General features: G+C 40.0%; 1 protein-coding gene across 1 annotated transcript in view; it reads left to right on the forward strand.

Annotated features, from left to right (window-relative positions):
• The window catches only part of MYO16 (myosin XVI), a 427643-nt gene that overhangs the window by 16006 nt on the left and 393512 nt on the right, over positions 1 to 18125 (forward strand). The window contains exon 2 of the mRNA XM_060128880.1: positions 6920 to 7183. Coding sequence (XP_059984863.1) covers positions 6920 to 7183 — 264 coding nt within the window. The remainder of the gene's footprint in view (positions 1 to 6919; positions 7184 to 18125) is intronic.

Raw genomic sequence — 18125 nt, forward strand, 5'->3', positions numbered from 1 at the left:
GAGCAGCTGAGGATACAGGTGTACCAGCCAGGGAAGGGGATCTGGACAGGGCACCAGGAGCAGTGTAGCTTTCTTCTTCTTTGCCAGTACTGACTCGTGTTGACCATAATTCTGAACTATCAGTTCTAATAGCTGAGTCATAGAATGTGTGGGTTTTTTCTATGGAGGTAGCAGTGTTTACAATGATAACTGATTTTTTCCTCCTCTTATCCATATTTTATGTCCATTATTTCTTTTTCTTTTTTTCTATGTTGAGTAAAACCTTCATTTTGTGGTAGAATATAAGCAATGATAGAGGGCCTCCCTTTTCTAAATTTGAAACAGAAGATAAAGTGGCAACATGCATTCATAGATGTTTTAAGATTAGCCATCCTTTCATTCCATTAACAAATTGCACACCCCTGGGTTCACTTTGCTAATGTGCACACAGGCTATTTGCATGTGTATGTATAATGAGATTGATCTATACCCCTTTTTTTGTGATGTCCTCATTTAGTTTTGATATCAAGTTTATGTTAGTCTCAGAAAATGAGACAGTTTCCATCTTTTCCATCCTCTAGGAGACTTGAGGAGACATGCATGCTACCCATTCCTTAAAGGCCTGTAAATCATTTGGGCCATGGTTTTTGTTTGTTTGTTTGTTTGTTTAGTTTTTTTCTTTTGCTGATTAGATTGTAACGATTTAATGTAATGATTATAAATCTATTCAAGTTTGTATTTCTTCTTGAGTCATTCTTGATAAGTTATATTTTTCTAGATACTGTCCATTTCTTGTGTCTTTCCTTATCTTTGTTCTTTCCTTATTTCAGTTTTATTCATTTATATCCTCATTTAATTATTTTCTTCTTTTTTGTTGAGCTTCTTTTATTGTTCTTTTCTAACTAAGAATCAGATAGTTTTCTCATTGATTCTAAGACTGGATTCTTTTCTGACATATACATTTAAAGCTATAGATTTATTTATATGAGCTAGTTTAGTTTCATCCATTAATCTGATATAGACTTTCTTTCATCAGTGGTTGGTTCTAAAAATGTATTATTTCTATCATGTTTTTCTACTTAAACTATGCTTTATTTAGAATCAGCTTTCAAGTTTCTTAATGGGAGGTGCGGCTTCATTTCTCTGGTTGAGATGAAGTTCTCAGCTGGGTTAAGAAAATGCCTGTCTAACTTCACTTCTTCACTGTTTGTTGAAATTGGCTTGGCTTTGCTGCCTAAGACATAGTCAATTCTGTAAATCATCCATGAATTCTTGGAAAAAAACTTTTTTCCCTGAAAATTGGATGCATGTTTCTACTGATGTCCTTTAGATCAAATTATCTATGCCTTTACTCATTTTTTTTTCTGCCTGTTGAATCGAGCAGTCATGGAGAGAGATGTACAAAATTCTCCCACATTGAGTGTGCCATGGCCACGTGAAGATTTTGATTCTAATTGAGATGAAAGCATTTCTGGTAGTTGTACAGTAGAATCATTTCAGGAGTTCATTTCCTAGTTCCCTTAACTTATTTTTTATATTTTTGATTTGCTACAATATAAAGTCCTGAAGTCAACACATCATGTGGGACCCTCCAAAGCCAAAACACGGGGCTACTAAAGTTTTTAATAGATATTGCACGTTTATTTCTGAATATAGATCTTGGCTTTTTCCTTTATGTGTTTGATCTGCTGGCTCTCAACTTTTGTCATATGGAGATGCACATTTGCTGAGCGGGGACTTCTGGCTGTGATACATGTCTGTACATTTTTATCTAGAATTGCAGGGCAGTCACATGTATAGGCTTCTCCTTCCCCACCCTCACCCCCAAAAAAGTCACATTGTAGAGCAGGAAATCCAATACATGGTAAACTTGGCTACACTGTGTCTGACCAGATAATTTTGTGAGGAAAAACAATTAGATGAGAAGTATGGTGTCAGTGTGCCCTTCTGTAAGAATAGAAGTGATAAGCATTTATCTACTACACCTTGAATTCTGGATCTGGTCCTAGTATTGTACATGATATTCCTGCCAACTGTCTAATGGCCCATTAAACAGTTTCATTTAACGACAGCAAAAATATTGAACATCTCCAGAGACTCAAGAATAAGCAGTGGATAAAACACCCCAAGTTCCTGACTTTGTGGTGCTTATAGATAAACGAGAAAATATGTACGTTTTTTAGTAGACAGCGTTAGTATTGGTATGAGTATAATATGTATTCTAAGTATAATAATTGCTATTGTAGAAGTGTAACTCAGACTGATAAGTACTAAAGGGGAAAACGTAGCAGCAAATAGGAATTGGAAGTTTTATCAGGGGACATTTGCAAATAGAGGTAAAGTGGGAGCCTGTGGGAGCCTCATGAAAAAGGGGGCTTTGAGTGCAGACCTGGGGGACAGAGGGTGCTAACTGCACAGTCTTCAGCTGTCAGAGCAAGAACATTCCAGGCAGAGGGAAGAGAAATGCAAAGACCTTGTGTCTGGAGAATTCCAGAAAATAAAAAGGAGAGGTATCATTGAAGCGCTTTGTGGGAAGTGCCTTTACCTCTCCCTGACTCTCTTTACACATCCCGTGTATGCAATAATTGGGGCGCATAGATCCTCATAATATATTCCTAACAGGAATAATTACCATTCATTGAGTACTTTGTGCCAGACATTTCTTTTTTGCAAACTTTCTCCTAGTTTTAAAATATCCCAGAAAGCCTGACATATTAATTCCTTTTTATATACTAAAAGAAAAATCTTAGAAGTCTTGAGTACTTTGCTCCAGGACATAGATAGAAAATGCTGTATCTAAGATTGGAATCCAGTTTGAATTTCACTAGTTTTTGCACTATTTAACTTTGCCATCTATGAGCAGCTGATTTTGATGATTAAGCCATTTAAAGTGTATGGGTGTTTATCTACTTCCTATGGAAACTCAAACTACAAGTTGGTTAAATCAGTCAAACATCCCGAGCAAAGGTTATTACGTATACGTCGTTATTTTCTCTTGAGAAGTGGGTAATTCTTGATGCTGTTTGCTTCAATCACGCCTTGGAAATCATGCTGGAATATCTTTCTCCAAGTATTTGTTTTTTCTGATGCACATACAACCCTTGATTCTCCCACGCGGGGAAGGTGCAGTGGTGTTCTGAAGCCGGCCTGCCCTGATTCTGGAGGGTCCCATCTCTGAGTTTAGTGATGTCACGTGGTCGGTTTTAATTGGCCATGCCCAGAGTATTTGTACCATGATGCTAGGCAAATGCACGATAATTCAAAGATTCCATTCCCACCCCACCAGAGCTGATTGTTAAAAATTCATCAGCTCTCCACTCGGTAAATAGTAATGGAGTAGTCTTCTCATTCAAAATTCTAGAACATTTTAATGTTTTCTTCATCACCATGTAGCACTGTGAAGAAAATAATTCCTCGATCAACAGCGTCCTCTGGGTAGGGCGCTGCGGTTGTCACAGTTAAAACCCCAAATGTCAGTGGTTACACACAGTAGAAGTTAGTTTCTTGCTCATAAGAAGTTACGATAAGGGCTGATGCGTGGAAGGCGCGTGGCGGAACCAAGGCTCCATCACTGTCAGCATCTGGGTAGGTGGCTCCCTCAGGCAGCAAGCTCCTGGGCATCAAGCTGGCAGAAGTGACGGGACGTGGTAAGAGGCATGTTTTTGGGCATTTTTCATGAGCCTGGTCTGGGAAGCTCAAAAATGAAGTCCACTCACATCTAAGGAGAAGAGAAAACTGGTTTCAGCTAGTCAGTCTGCACGACAATGAAAACATGCCCTATCTTAATACATGTGTCTTAGTCATACTAATGAACTCATATTACTGTGAGAAAGAGGTTTGAATAATGTTGAAGTTGTATTAGTTCATGTGTGTTTTTTCCTAGGCAAAGAGAGTCAAAATAGTGGGATAAGAAGTAGGATAGTCAGCAGGAAGAGCCCCCGGTCAGTAACTGGGCAGGCGGAACCCCATCAACCCGTCACACAGTTGGAAACCAGTGCCTGCCCAGAACTCCTGTCCCAGGAGCAAACTAGCCTGGCCCAGTTCAGACTCCTGTCCTCCGCCTGGGCCGTCCAGGTTATCACCTGAGGAATTAGTTCTTGTTGTTCTTAGTGCCCTGGTGATGAAATTCTGTAGACTTTGAGTAGACTGCCTCAAAACTCTATTTCCCATAACTCTGCTATTTTTAGTGTGCTGTCTTAGAGATCCGTATAGCACATATACACGACATAGCTGATCCACCCATAATTAGCCAAAAGAAAGTCAGAGTGCCCAGTGCATTTTCAGAATATAAAATACATCAAAGTTTAGGCCGTTTAAAATCAAAGCATGTGGAATTATTTAACCAACAATGTGTTAAACATCAATATTTTATATATGTATGGATTTGAAATTTGACAGCCCTGGCTTTTGATTTTCCAGATCATAAGAAAATTAATTTAGGAACAACCCTCGGTACTTCTGTTTGAGGGAGGAGAGGGATTGCTTAATGAATCACCAGCTATATCCACAGACGCCTCAAAAGTTAATTGAAAATTTCACCATGAGACCTTTCTTTAAGAGCGAAAAACGAGAGGACTGTTGGCTTTATTAGATTAACCTCCCTCTTGGACTGCACGCTGATAAGCACAGGATGCTCTGCGATGTCATTTGTTTTACCTCTAGGCTTTTCAGTGGCTCCAATGATTCCCTGGGCGCCCACTGACAAACCTGGAAAGTCACAGTTTCCTGAGCATGCAAGTTAATAAATCAAACCCAATGATATTTTCTAAACAGGTTTGAAAGTGGAGTATATCTCCTTTCCATTATTAATGAGCCCTCACAGACAGTCATACTCCACAGCAATTTGTCATAATTTCAGAACCCCTGGTGTCCCTTTGTGTTCGGGTCACTGAGAAGGGAACGTTCTGTGAGCAGCTATCTGATGCTTCTAACACCACTCTTGCAAAGACTGCTGAAGAGTTTTATGAAAACATATGATTCTAAAACACTGAGCTTTTGTCAAATGCTAATGAACAATGAAAACACAGTTCCCCAAGTCTGCTGCTCTCCCCTCTCCATATGTATACACATATATATGTAAAATCTGGCTTTCAAGAATCACTGTCTTTTATCTTGTCTTTGTCTTGAGCCTTTATGGGGCATTTACAACTTTATCATGGTCTTGGACAAGTCACAGCCTCCCTCAACGTAGTTTTCTTTGCCTACACAACAGGGATGGTTATGCCTGGTGTTTGCGAGAATAAAGTTTTGCCAAGTGTCAAGCGAAATAGAAAGGAAAATAGCATTGTCACAATTTGCTGTGCTGTCAAAGGAATAGAGCATCTTTCCAAAGATGAAGTAGACCCTTGTGATACGATCTTTCCAGATGTGGCTTACAATCAGCCACATTTTTGTGCGTGCAGAGTTACCTTTACTTGCCTGAGACTTACGTCAGGTACATCTTAAGAGAAGACCATACACACGGTTATCTGAACCTGTGTTTGTGAGCCACATTCTAGAGTGTTCAGTGGTTCAACATTTATTTTCTGCCAATCGTAAAATTTTCATGTAGTGGTAAATATACTGTTGTCAAGCCCAAGTTTGTGTGCCTGATGCCCAGTGAGGCCAAACAAGTCAGAGCTGGAGGAGGGAAATGTTTATTGCAGGGCCAAGCAAGGAGAACGGGTGGCTTGTGCTCAAAAGACCCAGACTCTCCAGGGGGTTTCAGGGAAGAGTTTTTGTAGGCAAAACTTGCAGGGAGGTCTGCTGGGTTGTGTGACCTTCCTCTGATGGATTGGTGGGGAGGTAACAGGGTGGTGTTCGGGAATCTCAGTCATCAGCCTTCAGGTTCCAGCCAGTGTGGGTTCCACCTGCCTGTGCTCAGCCTCAAGGTACCATCCTCCGTCTCTGTGTGGGGGCTTAGTTCCTGTAGAAGAACTCAGAGATACGTATCAGATTGTTCTGTATATCCCCTCAGGAGGAACCAGGACCCTGCCCCATCCCTGCACTGTTCTTTCTGGACTGCCTTTCCCTTGTTTCTGCATTCCCTCACTCGTCTAGTTAGTAACTGCTTGAAACGCCCTTTGGAACTCAGGGAAGGTCTAGGAGGCTGAAACCTCTTTCCTACAAACAAGAAACAGGGGACACGGAAAGGCTTTTGTACCCAGTAGGGCCCCACAGGGTTCTGTCCAGTTTCAATACGAGTTTGTACAATTCCATTACAGGTGCTTTGGGTGGTGTTTATAGGAAATAGAAAGGGATGATTTTCAGGTCCAGGACAGACAACTCACTTTGCTAATCACTATATTAATAAGACAAAGACTATGACAGCAACAATTCCATACACACAATTTTGAGTTGCCAAGAGAAAAATCTCTCTTCCATTGCACAATCTTTATATTTAACCATCATTAGGTCTTTTAGGAATGCATGTCACTGATGACAAGGAAAAAGGCTCAGCAATAAATTGTGGAAAATGATCACTGTGTCATATAAACAATTGATGGCATACATATGTTCTGTTACATTAGGTTAGCAGAGTCATCACGACATGGAAAACCAATTTTATTAGGCTGTTCTCCAAAACTTCGAATGGCTTTCTGCCAAAATTTAGCGTGTAAAGTTTAGTTGGCATTATTCAGTTAGAAGGGGCTTAGTGCCATGGTGAAACATTTAAGCCTTTGGTAGAGATTTAAAGAAACAGGAAAGGATGGATTGTTAGTAATTATGTTGAGCAAAATTACCCATCTATATCTGTGTCATCTGTTTTACTACTATGCCGTCTTGGGTAGGACATCAACTCTCTTTGCTTTTCCTGCAATCTCTAAAAAGTGTTGGTATTAGTTGTCTAGCACAAAGAGGACTGAATGGGTTTCCAGCTTGAGTGATGGGCGATGCTTGCAGTGCTGCTATCTTGGCTGTAGCAGAAGGTCTAGTGACTTTTCCATTGTGTTTCTTTCAGGTTGCTTTCAGCTATGTAACATTTTTCGATCCCATGAAATGGAAATTGACCAGTGCTTGCTGGAGTCCCTCCCCCTGGGCCAAAGGCAGCGGCTGGTAAAACGCATGCGCTGTGAACAAGTCAAAGCCTACTATGAAAGAGAGAAGGCTTTTCAGAAGCAGGAGGGGCTCCTGAAAAAACTGAAGCGTGGGAGGAATCAAAAAGTTCATTTTAACCTCGCTGACATGATACAGGATGCAATTATCCACCATGATGACAAAGAAGGTAACGACAAGAAAATCGTTTTCGGATGTAGTGCTTCATATTTTTGGTTTGTTGTTTTTTGGGGGGGAAGTGGGAGATAGAATTTCTTTTAAATATTAGAGGTTTTCTTTTAACTGTCTGAAATATTCAAGAAAAAATTACTCTTTTCAGTGAACATAGTTAAAAGTCCCAAGTCTCCTCGTAAAAGTGAAAAAAAGGCGAAATTTTCGTAAAATCGTTGTATATGGTTTTTAAAGAATTACCTGCCTGAAAAGCAGGCTGTTGATTCAAATCGATAATGAAATCTTTCCCCAATGAAATTGTTTCCTTGACGATGAGATCGTGTTGTGAAATTTATTATTTCATACCTGGATTTATATATAGTAGTGAAGTCACTTCCCCCCAAAACTCTTAAGAGAGAAGAATCAGTCGGCTTATCCCTTAAAGTTGGTTGGCTTGTTGTATCAAATTTTATTAAGCATACTCAATCCAAATTTCAGTTACCTTTACAAGATTATGAAGTTTCTTGATTTTTGTGTATCCTTTTGTATGAATTTTGTTTGTTTGTTTTTAGAATGTACTTTCCAAAGTTCTAATGTGAGAGACTTTCCAGCTGTAGGTATAAATGTAGAAAGCTTCAGAGAAGCAAATATATGTTAATTTATCTTGATTGGCTCTAAAATTACTGGTTGAGTTAATCGAAAGCAGGTATGCAAAGAGTACAGACCCATGACCCATGAACTACATTTCAAAATCAAAATCTCTGTAAAACAAGGGTTTTTTTTGTAACTTGGGTGACAGTGGCAAAGTTGTCCCAGAGCTATGTATATTTTTAACCTGTCCAGTCTGCAAAAATAATAAATTTAGTAACATGGGTCCCAAAGCTTTCAACAGGAATTGTGGATCTAAGAAAACTGACAGCCCATCCTATACAATAATAGCAATAATAAGAAGACAAAAGTAGTTCTTTTTATGGTTTTGTGTGGGCATGCTAGTCAAACTAGAAGACTCTGAGAAGCTCTGAGATTTTTTTTTTCTTAAAATGGAATGAGTGGCAGAGAATCTCCTGGCTGGAAAGGACCTAAGAGATCACGTCGTACAACCTCTCCTTTTATACGTGAAGAAACTGAGATGCAGCCAAGGTACCACATCCTCTAGAAAGCTGTCCCAGAGCACGTTTACCTCCTATTTTATTATTCTCTTCTCACTTATAGCTCTTCGTTGAATGGCCATCTGCTCTGTGAAGCTATAAGCCCCTCGAGGGGCAGGGGACTGTCTGTCAGGTTCACCACACCCCTTGCCCCTTCCAGGACTTTCCAGTAGTGTGGAGGGAAAGAGTGAGCAAGTTTACCCAGAGGTAAACTAATTGTTGTCTCTAACTGTTGGAGGAATCCTAAATTAGAACGCAGGTGAATTTAAGCCCTGTATCGATTTAACAGTAAAGAAACAACAAGAAAATATTTACAAAGTTATAAAAACTTCTGTGTAAAATAACTACAGGAGAAGAATAACACCTAAGTTAGTGTTAAAAAGAAATTAAGCATAGTAAAATAGTAAGCCCAGAGAACAAGAGGAATCTATTGTATATTATATTGTGTTATGTATTATAATATTTTGCAAAGACACTGAAGTCATAAAATCTGAGTTAATACTTTTTAAGGAGTTGCTATAGGCTTGGAACTGGGCTGTCACTTGGGTGACCAAAGAGCAGGAAGAGAGATGAATCCTATCTTCAGAAAGACTCCAGTCCAAGTACAAAGAGAGAAAAAAACCTCAATAAAATAGAAAACAATAAATGAGTAGAAATGAAGTCTGGTGGAAGTGGAGTAGTTAATAGAAAACAATAAATGAGTAGAAATGAAGTCTGGCGGAAGTGGAGTAGTTAATAGAAAACAATAAATGAGTAAAAATGAAGTCTGGTGGAAGTGGAGTAGTTAGGCAAAGTTTTTTTGGTGACTGTGATTTTTGAGAAACTGTGATCTTGATGGTTGCTTAGAGCTTAGATCTTTGAAGGAAGGAAAGAAGAAAACCGTTGGGCAGCAGTGCAGGTGAACAGCTGCAAAGAAGTGAGAGTCCCACACAAGGAGGGTCTGTCTGAAAGGAGCGGAAAGTGAAGATATTAGCTGCAAAGGTGGTTTAAAGTAGATAACTTCAGTGGGGATGCTTCAAGGTCTGGTCTTAGAGCAGAATGCAATGGGAATGATTGTATAGACCTGAGAAGAAAATTCATATGCTACAAATGGTTTTTAGCAAAGGTTAACCAGGGATCAATACCCGTAGGGATGCACTGAAGGGTGAGAATAAGAACTGGAAGCAAAGACACCCACTAAGAATCCATTGATGAAATGTTAATGGAGTGAGCTTGGTTGGGGTAGTAGCAGTGGGAATTGGGGCAAAAGAACAGACCCAACAGTCATATTCCATGGGAAAAGTACACTCATTCATCAGATATCTGCTGAGTCTTTCTTATGGTCCGGACAGCTATGAATGGAATAGACAAAATTGCTACCTACACGATGCTCAGCTGTCTTGTGTGGGTGACCACAAATAAAAAGATAAAGTTGAACATGTAGTTTGGTAAATAATGATAAATGCTGAGGAGTCCACAGTTACCTCCTGAAGGTATATCAGGGAAGGAGCTTTTCAGGTGAGGTCAGAGCCCCTGCTGGATAAAGCAGGATGGTAGGAGCAGATGGAGAAGAGCCAGACCACAGGGAGGCTGGGAGGGTCATCAAAAGGACTCTGGCTGTTGTCCCTAGTGCCTGCTGAAGCCATTGGGAGATTTGAGCAGAAATCAGACCTGGTGTCACTTAGGAGTTAACAGAAGTAGCCTGGCTGCCACATTCTGAACTGATTGAAGGATTTTGAAGGCAAAAGCAGGGAAACCGGTCGGGAGGCTCTGTTGATAAATTCAGCAAGAGTTGATGGTGGCTTGGACCAAAATGGAACAAGGATGTGGTGAGAAATAGTCAATTTGGGGGTATATTTTTAGAATAGAGCTGACAGGAAATGCTAATGAACTGGTGATTGGGAGTATAATAATTTTCTATTGCTGCCATAACAAATTGCTACAAATTTAGTAGCTGAAAATAACATAAATGTATTATTATATAGTTCCGTAGGGCAGAAGCCTGGTGTGGGTCCCACTGGGCTGAAATCAAGGTACCATCAGGGCTGCTCCCTGTTTGGAGTTTCTAGGGGATACTCTGTTTCCTTGACTTTTCCAGTTTCTGGAGGCCACCTGCATCCCTTAAATCTTTGCCTCGTCCTCCATCTTCAAAGTCAGCAACGGTAGATTGAGTGCCGCTCATGGTTCGAACTGTTGTTTCTTTCCTGTCCTTGCTTGCATCTCCCTGACCAAATCTTCTGCCTTCCTCTTCCACTTCTAGGGACTCCTGTGATTGCATTGGGCTCACCTGGATAATCCAGGGTGATCTCCCTGTTTTTAAGGTCAGCTCATTAGCGCTCTTAATTTCCTCTCTCCAGATAATGTAACATACTCACATGCATAATACCAGAGGGCAAAATTCTGGAATCAAAATCCTACCTGCCTTTTTAAGGAACCTCCATCCTGTTCTCCATAGTGGCCCAGCAATCCCACTACTGGGCATATACCCTGAGAAAACTGTAATTCAAAAAGAGACATGTACCACAATGTTCATTGCAGCACTATTTACAATAGCCAGGACATGGAACCAACCTAAGTGTCCATTCACAGATGAATGGATAAAGAAGATGTGGCACATATGTACAATGGAATATTACTCAGCCATAAAAAGAAACGAAATTGAGTTATTTGTAGTGAGGTGGACAGACCTAGAATCTGTCATACAGAGTGAAGTAAGTCAGAAGGGGAAAAACAAATACTGTATGCCAAGGTATATATATGGAATCCAAAAAGAAATGGTACTGATGAACCTAGTGGCAGGGCAGGAATAAAGACGTAGACATAGAGAATGGACTTGAGGACATGGTGGGGGAAGGGTAAGCTGGGACGAAGTGAGAGAGTGGCATGGACATATATACACTCCCAAATGTAAAATAGGTAGCTAGTGGGAAGCAGCCGCATAGCACAGGGAGATCAGCTTGGTGCTTTGTGACCACCTAGAGGGGTGGGATAGGGAGGGTGGGAGGGAGACGCAAGAGGGAGGGGATATATGTATACATATAGCTGATTCACTTTGTTGTACAACAGAAACTAACACAGCATTGTGAAGCAATTATACTCCGATAAAGATGTATTAAAAAATAAAATCCTGCCTGCGACAGGGAGTGAGAGGTTCATGGGTAATATCAAGTTTGTTATGCCCTGAACAATCAGAAAAGCTAAATGCTCTTAACTGTGTTAGGGGTGCCTCTAGGAAGTGAGAATAAGAAAGGCGGTGTCGTGTTGGCTGGAGATACAAACTTGAGACGCATGAACATGTAAGCCCAACGATTCTATAATATCACTTAGGGAATGAGTTTAGATAACATTATAGGAAGGACAAGGACTGAGTCCCAGGGAATTCCAATATTAAGAATTGAGTGAGATGAGGTAGAACTACCAGAAGGGGAAAGGAGAAAAATGAGGTGAGGGTGCTTTTTTCTTAGAGCTAAACGATAAGAAATTTTCAAGGAGGAAAGAGTGATCAGCTATTTCCAGCGCTCCTGCTTAGTCCCACGGGAGGAAGACTGAGACGTGACCACTATGGTTAGAAATATGGCGATGATTAGTTTTGGTGAATTGTAAAAAGCAGAGATCTTAAAGGACTGAGTTCTAACAGAGGGGAAGACAGAAATGGACACGGAGAATATACAGAGCTCTTTAAAGGAGTTTTTTTTTTTTCAGTTGACGTATAGTTGATTTATAATGTTGTTAGTTTCAGGTGTACAGCAAAGTGATTCAGTTATACATATATATATATATTTCGAATTATGTTCCCTGATAGATTATTACAAAATATTGAGTTCCCTGTGCTATTCAGTAGGTCCTTGTTGGTTATCTCTTTTTTATCTAGTAGTGTGTATATATTTATCCTAAACTAATATATCCCTGAGGAGAGAAATGATAAGGGACCCCTACAGAGGGAAGAGAAATCAGGGGTCTTTTTAATGATGGGAGAAATAACAGCTTGTGTGTATGCTGAAAAAAATAATTCATCTGAGAGGGGAGAACCCGTGGCATCGGCATAGGGAAGAAAATTGCTGGAGTGAGGTCCCTGAGTTTGCAGATGCTGATGAGATCTGAGACCTAGGTGGAGGGTTTGCTTTAGCTAAGACCAACGATAGCAGTAGTTCTCAGCCCTGGTTGCATGCTTGGGTCATCTGGGGAGATTATATTTTTAATTTCAACATCTAGGCCCTACCCGGAAAGATTCGGGTTCAGTGTGTTTGGAGTGGGGCGAAGGCAGTTTTCAAAAACGTCTCAGGTGTCGTGGTGCCCAGAGAGGGTTGAGAAGTTCCAGTCTAGGGTCCTGGGTGGAAGGATGTGGTGACAGGTGCTTAGGGAGGCTCTTCCTGCATCATATGCTTGCTGATTGAAGAGCTGTGGCTGTCAGCTAAGAGTGGGGCTGGGGAGGAGGCATTGGAGCTTAAGGAAAGAGGGGAACATGGAAGAGTGGGGGGATGAATGGACCAGAGAGAGACAGTATAAAAAAAGGAATTATAGGTAAAATTAGATCTGAACAAGAAAAAAGAAAGATCACGGGTTGTCACGGCCTCTCCATTTCTTTGTTTTTATTCTTAACTCTCTGATTTACGACCCTAAAATTTTCCTGTAGCTCCACATTTTGCTTGGTCTAGTGACCCATGTAAGGTATTCAGAGTGATGGGAACAACAGGAAACAGAAAAAAAAAAAATCACACACACACCACAATATTCTTTGCACTCCTGCTATGCACGACGAACTGTAATAAACCCTTCCTGTACGCTACCCTGTTTATTCTTTAGGGCAGAAAAACACAAGCATTTTCTGAAGATTCTTAGAGAAGAATGTCCTCCAATACAACTTACATAAATTTATTTCTCCCAGGAAAGACTTTCTGTTACTGATGGAAGCAAAGATGATGTTCAGTAACTGAGGTCAGCATTAGCATCAAATGGTGAAGAAATAGTTGAATGACTTAGAATTCCGCAAGAGTTTTAATTTGTAATAAATGATTAACATTTTAAGTATATACATTATTGCAATATAAAATAAAAATTTCTGTCCACAGAGGTTGTCTTAGCTCAGGGCGCCATAACAAAATACTCTAGACCTGGTGACTTCAACAGCGGACATTTCTTTCTCACAGTTCTGGAGGCTGGAAAGTCTAAGAGTAGGATGCTGGCCAGTTCAGTTCCTGGTGAGGGCTCTCTTCCTGGCTTGAAGGTGGCTACCTTCTTCTATCCTCACATGGTGGAGAGAGAGAGTGCTCCTGTCTCTTTTCTTTTCTTATAAGGGTACTAATCCCATCACGGCAACCCCATCCTCATGGCCTTACCCAAACCTCCCAAAGGCCCCCCAATCCTAATGTCACATTGAAGGTCTTCAATATATGAATTTGGGGGGGACACAAAAATTTAGTCTGTAACAGGTGGTATATTCATTTCATACTTGGAGCTGACCCAAGAATGAAATATCTATCTATATCTATCACTTCTTTTGAGTCTCTTGTCTACCTTGGAAAATTCCACCTGAATACCAATATACCTCACTTTATCAGAGGAAAAATATTAATTCCTTGCAAATGGAAGATATTAAATTGCATTGAAGGGGTGAGTAATCTCTTCAGAGGCATTAAAACCTCTCTAGCACATGTTTTACTTTTTCTGGAAATGTATCCAGGACAAAGTTTTCATTTAGTCATGGTAGTCATATTTTCATTTATTCTTAAGCTACCCAAATAGCCCAATGTACACATTTATACAACTGAGAAAGTTAAAAATATTGCCATAAGAAAAACTCTTTCCATTTAAATTATTGTTAAAAACTTTACAGAGTGTGTATTTGTATAAATTATTTTATCTCTTATTTTCAAGTTCTTTCACTGGCTTGCTGAGTGTAAAGGATCAAATGTACTTTTTCAAAGGACGACATGCTATTTGTGCTAAGGTTTATAGTATCTCATTAACAAGCAATTCACAGATTTTTGTTTAACTTTCTAAATGTTGCATTTTTGAAAGTGTAAATTTAGTATCTTCGACACTTTATTGTTCTCTTCTGAGAGCTGGTGATTTTTTAGTGTGAAATCTGTCATTTTAATGTACTCCATCAATCTAAAATGGAGTACATTTTAGATTCAATAATTGTTTTCCATCTAGAAAGGAAAATTTGTTCTAAATTGTTTTAGGGGTTTCAGTGTAACTGTCTTTGAGTTATACCACATTAGAGAGAGAGAGAGAGCGAGCGAGAGAGAGAAATTTTCTCTATATGCAGAGAATATTTAAATGAGAATGCAATTCCACTGTTAGAATTGCTACTCCCAAATATCATGTTTTACTAATTAGTCCACAATACGTTTTTACTAAAAGTAATATAAATGGCAATGGAGTGACTTCATTATGCTTTTACTATTTAGCATTCTACAGATGTTTTCAACACTGTCTGTGCTTTATATGATTTTAGTCACTTAATTCTTCCAGCAGCCGTATTCAGTAGGCAGGATATTCTCCCCGCTATGGGTGAGGATAATTAGCCTTAGAAGAACTAATTACCATCTCAGGTCTACACGAGTTGAGAAGCCATGTTTTTGTTCATAACACTACACTGTCTCTCACGTTGATTTCTTTTTTTAAAATCACTTTATTGAGGTATGCTTGACAACAAAAACTTGTACACATTTAATATATACAACTTGATGAGTCTGGAGATGTCTACCTCTGAGAAACCATCACCAGAATGAAGGCCATAAACATCTACCACCTCCAAAAGTTTCTTCCCACCCCCTTCATTTTTTTAATTAGATTTTTTTTCTTTTGTGGTAAGAGCACTTAATATATCACCCCTCAAGCTTATTTCTGATGCTAAAATGAGCTAAATCATCCACTTCACAAGTTGATTTCCTTCCATTTGCCATTTGGAATTCTTGCTTTCTCTTGTCTAGTGGAGATTTCCGTCCACTGTTAAGGGGCCAAAGGCATGGACAGGTATTCTTTATGCTCTGGTGTTTTCCTTCCTCTTTCCCTGATCAGCTCCCCTCCCTTTTTTTCTTTTTACAATTTAAGATAATTTATTAATTTAGGTACCAAATATTTACTGAGGGCCTGTTTTACTCCAGATACACAAAGCACTTGCCAGCACAGTTACAGACCTGTAATGTCAAACTTCACTTGTACCTCCATTTTCCTTAAAATTCTGAGTCCTCACTTAGGAAAAGAGGAAACTATCAAATTAAAGCAATGTGAGACTCTATTTCCTTCTCCTGTCTGTCCAACCCCAGGTCCTCAGTTCCTTGGAGGGCTATGGTCTAAGGTCCATGGTCAAAGCTCCGAGCTTAACTCTTCTCTTCCTACCCATCCTCCCTGGGGGGTCTCACATTTCACCTACTCTGGTGATTCCCAAATCATATCTAGACTTTTCTCGTCAGCTCCAGATGCCACCATTCTGATGCCCTTACATTTCTAACTTATGATGTTCAAAATTGAGTATGTATCTCCATGTACTTCCCAAATCAAAACTTCCTCTTCTGTTTTCTATTTCAGTTAATGTCACCACCATTCCCTTGGTCTTATGGCCCAGAAATCTGGAGGTCACATTGATTTAGATGCACATTTGTAAAGTACTGAAGGTTGTCCCTCCCCTGAATAATTTATGAGAAGTATCAGATATCTGTATATTATCCTGAGCCTTCTAAGAATATGCCTAGACTGCAATGAATTCTTACCATATGTTGGACGATCTCCTGAGAGGCTCCACTTAGAATTTTGTAAGTAAATCGTTGAGACCAAGTGTGAAGCCTTGGGTCAAAGAATAAATTTCGTATATTCCTTAAGTGTTTTATACATGAAAAATTAAATGAGACTGTGGTTAACTTAAAGCTCATGAGTACTTAGCCCAGCCCTTTCCCTGCATTTACTAGATTGGCACGGAAGTTAAAATTATGAAGTAGTTGGCTACCACATAAATTTATTTAACTTTGTTAAAATTTATATACCATTTATATTTATTAGTATCTAGAGTCTAAATGAAGAAGGAACTAATTATAATTTTTCACCGCTACCATCTAACGATGCTGGCTTTATGAAGATGACACATGTGCTCTGGTACTGTTTCCCCAGTGGAGGCTGTGGGTTTCTACCGAATGCAGCCCCACTCTCTTTCCTAACCGCTCCATCACCAGCTGCACAAACAGGCAGGTAGAAAATAAGACAGTCCCTCGGTAAATTTAAGCTGATACCTACAGAAATTGATACTGAGACTCTGCCACCTTGAGAATAGTGATCAAATCCAGTAAGTAGGTACCCAACCCTTGTTCCCTACTCATATTCATTCCGAACATAATTAGGTGTGATGTGGTTGAGTACTCTACAAGGATAAATATGTCTAGAACTCAAAGGAGTATATACTGGACATGGAATATAGGTAGACGTTCTCCAAAAGAGTTGGTTTCAACCAATAGGAATGACTTGGGTATTAGACATTTGGGGTTGTAAAGAAAATGTAAAGCACCCTCTTGTCTTTAAGGAAGAAATAGGGAGAACGAATAGTCCCAGTGGAAAGACATAACAATATATTGTTGTCTGCATCTTCCGTGTTCTAAAGCAGTACCAAGCTTGGGCAGAGTGAAGGAAATGGGAAATTTATCAGAACCATCCCTGTCTTGTTAACTTCTCAGTGATATGGGAACAGATACCCTCTAAGCTAAGCTGAGAATGAACCTGTTCCTCTCACTTGAAGGGGAGTGGGGGTATGTGGGAAGATGTAACTCAGATAAGATATTCTCTGGGGCAGACACAGGAACCAAAGGACCATGTATAGATTTTAGAGAAAAGGGTGAGCTTTTAAGGTCCAGGTGTATGTCTGCATCAGAGATCTGGAAGGCTAAGTGTGTATAGCTTATGTACATGCTGAATCCAGCAACCCCAGGCAGTTTTGAATTTCACAGAACTATGTTCACTGGACTGTGATTATTTCCATGAAGGTAACAGCTGCTGGGTAATTAAAGGTGCCCTTTTCAAAACTGGTTATAAAATCATAAATAGCTGGAAATTAAGTGCCTTTACATTCTGTGGGATTCTGTATGAGCTTAATGAGTGGCTTAATATTTTACCAATACTGAATTCATACTCCTGAGAATTATTAATTATTTTAACTGCCTGCTATGAAGTCACCACTTTACTGGGTACTGAGAGTGATTGAAAAAATGTAGAGAAAAAATGTGCTTTGTAAGCACTTATAATCTAGGTGGAAAGATACACTGTTCTTTAAAAACCAAACCAGAGGGCTTCCGTGGTGGCGCAGTAGTTGAGAGTCCGCCTGCCGATGCAGGGGACGCGGGTTCGTGTCCCGGTCCGGGAAGATCCCACATGCCGCGGAGCGGCTAGGCCCGTGAGCCATGGCCGCTGAGCCTGCGCGTCCGGAGCCTGTGCTCCGCAACGGGAGAGGCCACGGCAGTGAGAGGCCCGTGTACCGCAAAAAAACCAAAAAAAAACCAAAAAAAAACCAAACCAGAAGTCTATCCATTTAAAAGGAATTGCAGTGGACATTTGTTGGGGTGAGGTGAGGAATGGGTGAATCTGAAACTCTTCTCTTTGGGAAATTTTTAGAGTCTGGTAAGAGGAGAGAAAAGGACTTTTTGGCTGTGAAAAACAGCTTGAGCGCAGGAACAGAGGCAGAGAAAAGCAGGTTTCTTACAGGAGGGCATCATGGTAGAAGCATTGCCGGAAGCTAGCACCAAGGGTTTTAACTCTGCGTTTGGAGGATGGGTTGGATCCCAACCTAAAACTTAGGAGCTGTGTGTCCCAGGTCAGGGACAGGCCACTTTCCTATTCTTACCTTCC

Source organism: Lagenorhynchus albirostris, chromosome 18, assembly GCF_949774975.1.
Source record: "Lagenorhynchus albirostris chromosome 18, mLagAlb1.1, whole genome shotgun sequence".
In the NCBI taxonomy this organism is placed as follows: Eukaryota; Metazoa; Chordata; class Mammalia; order Artiodactyla; family Delphinidae; genus Lagenorhynchus; species Lagenorhynchus albirostris.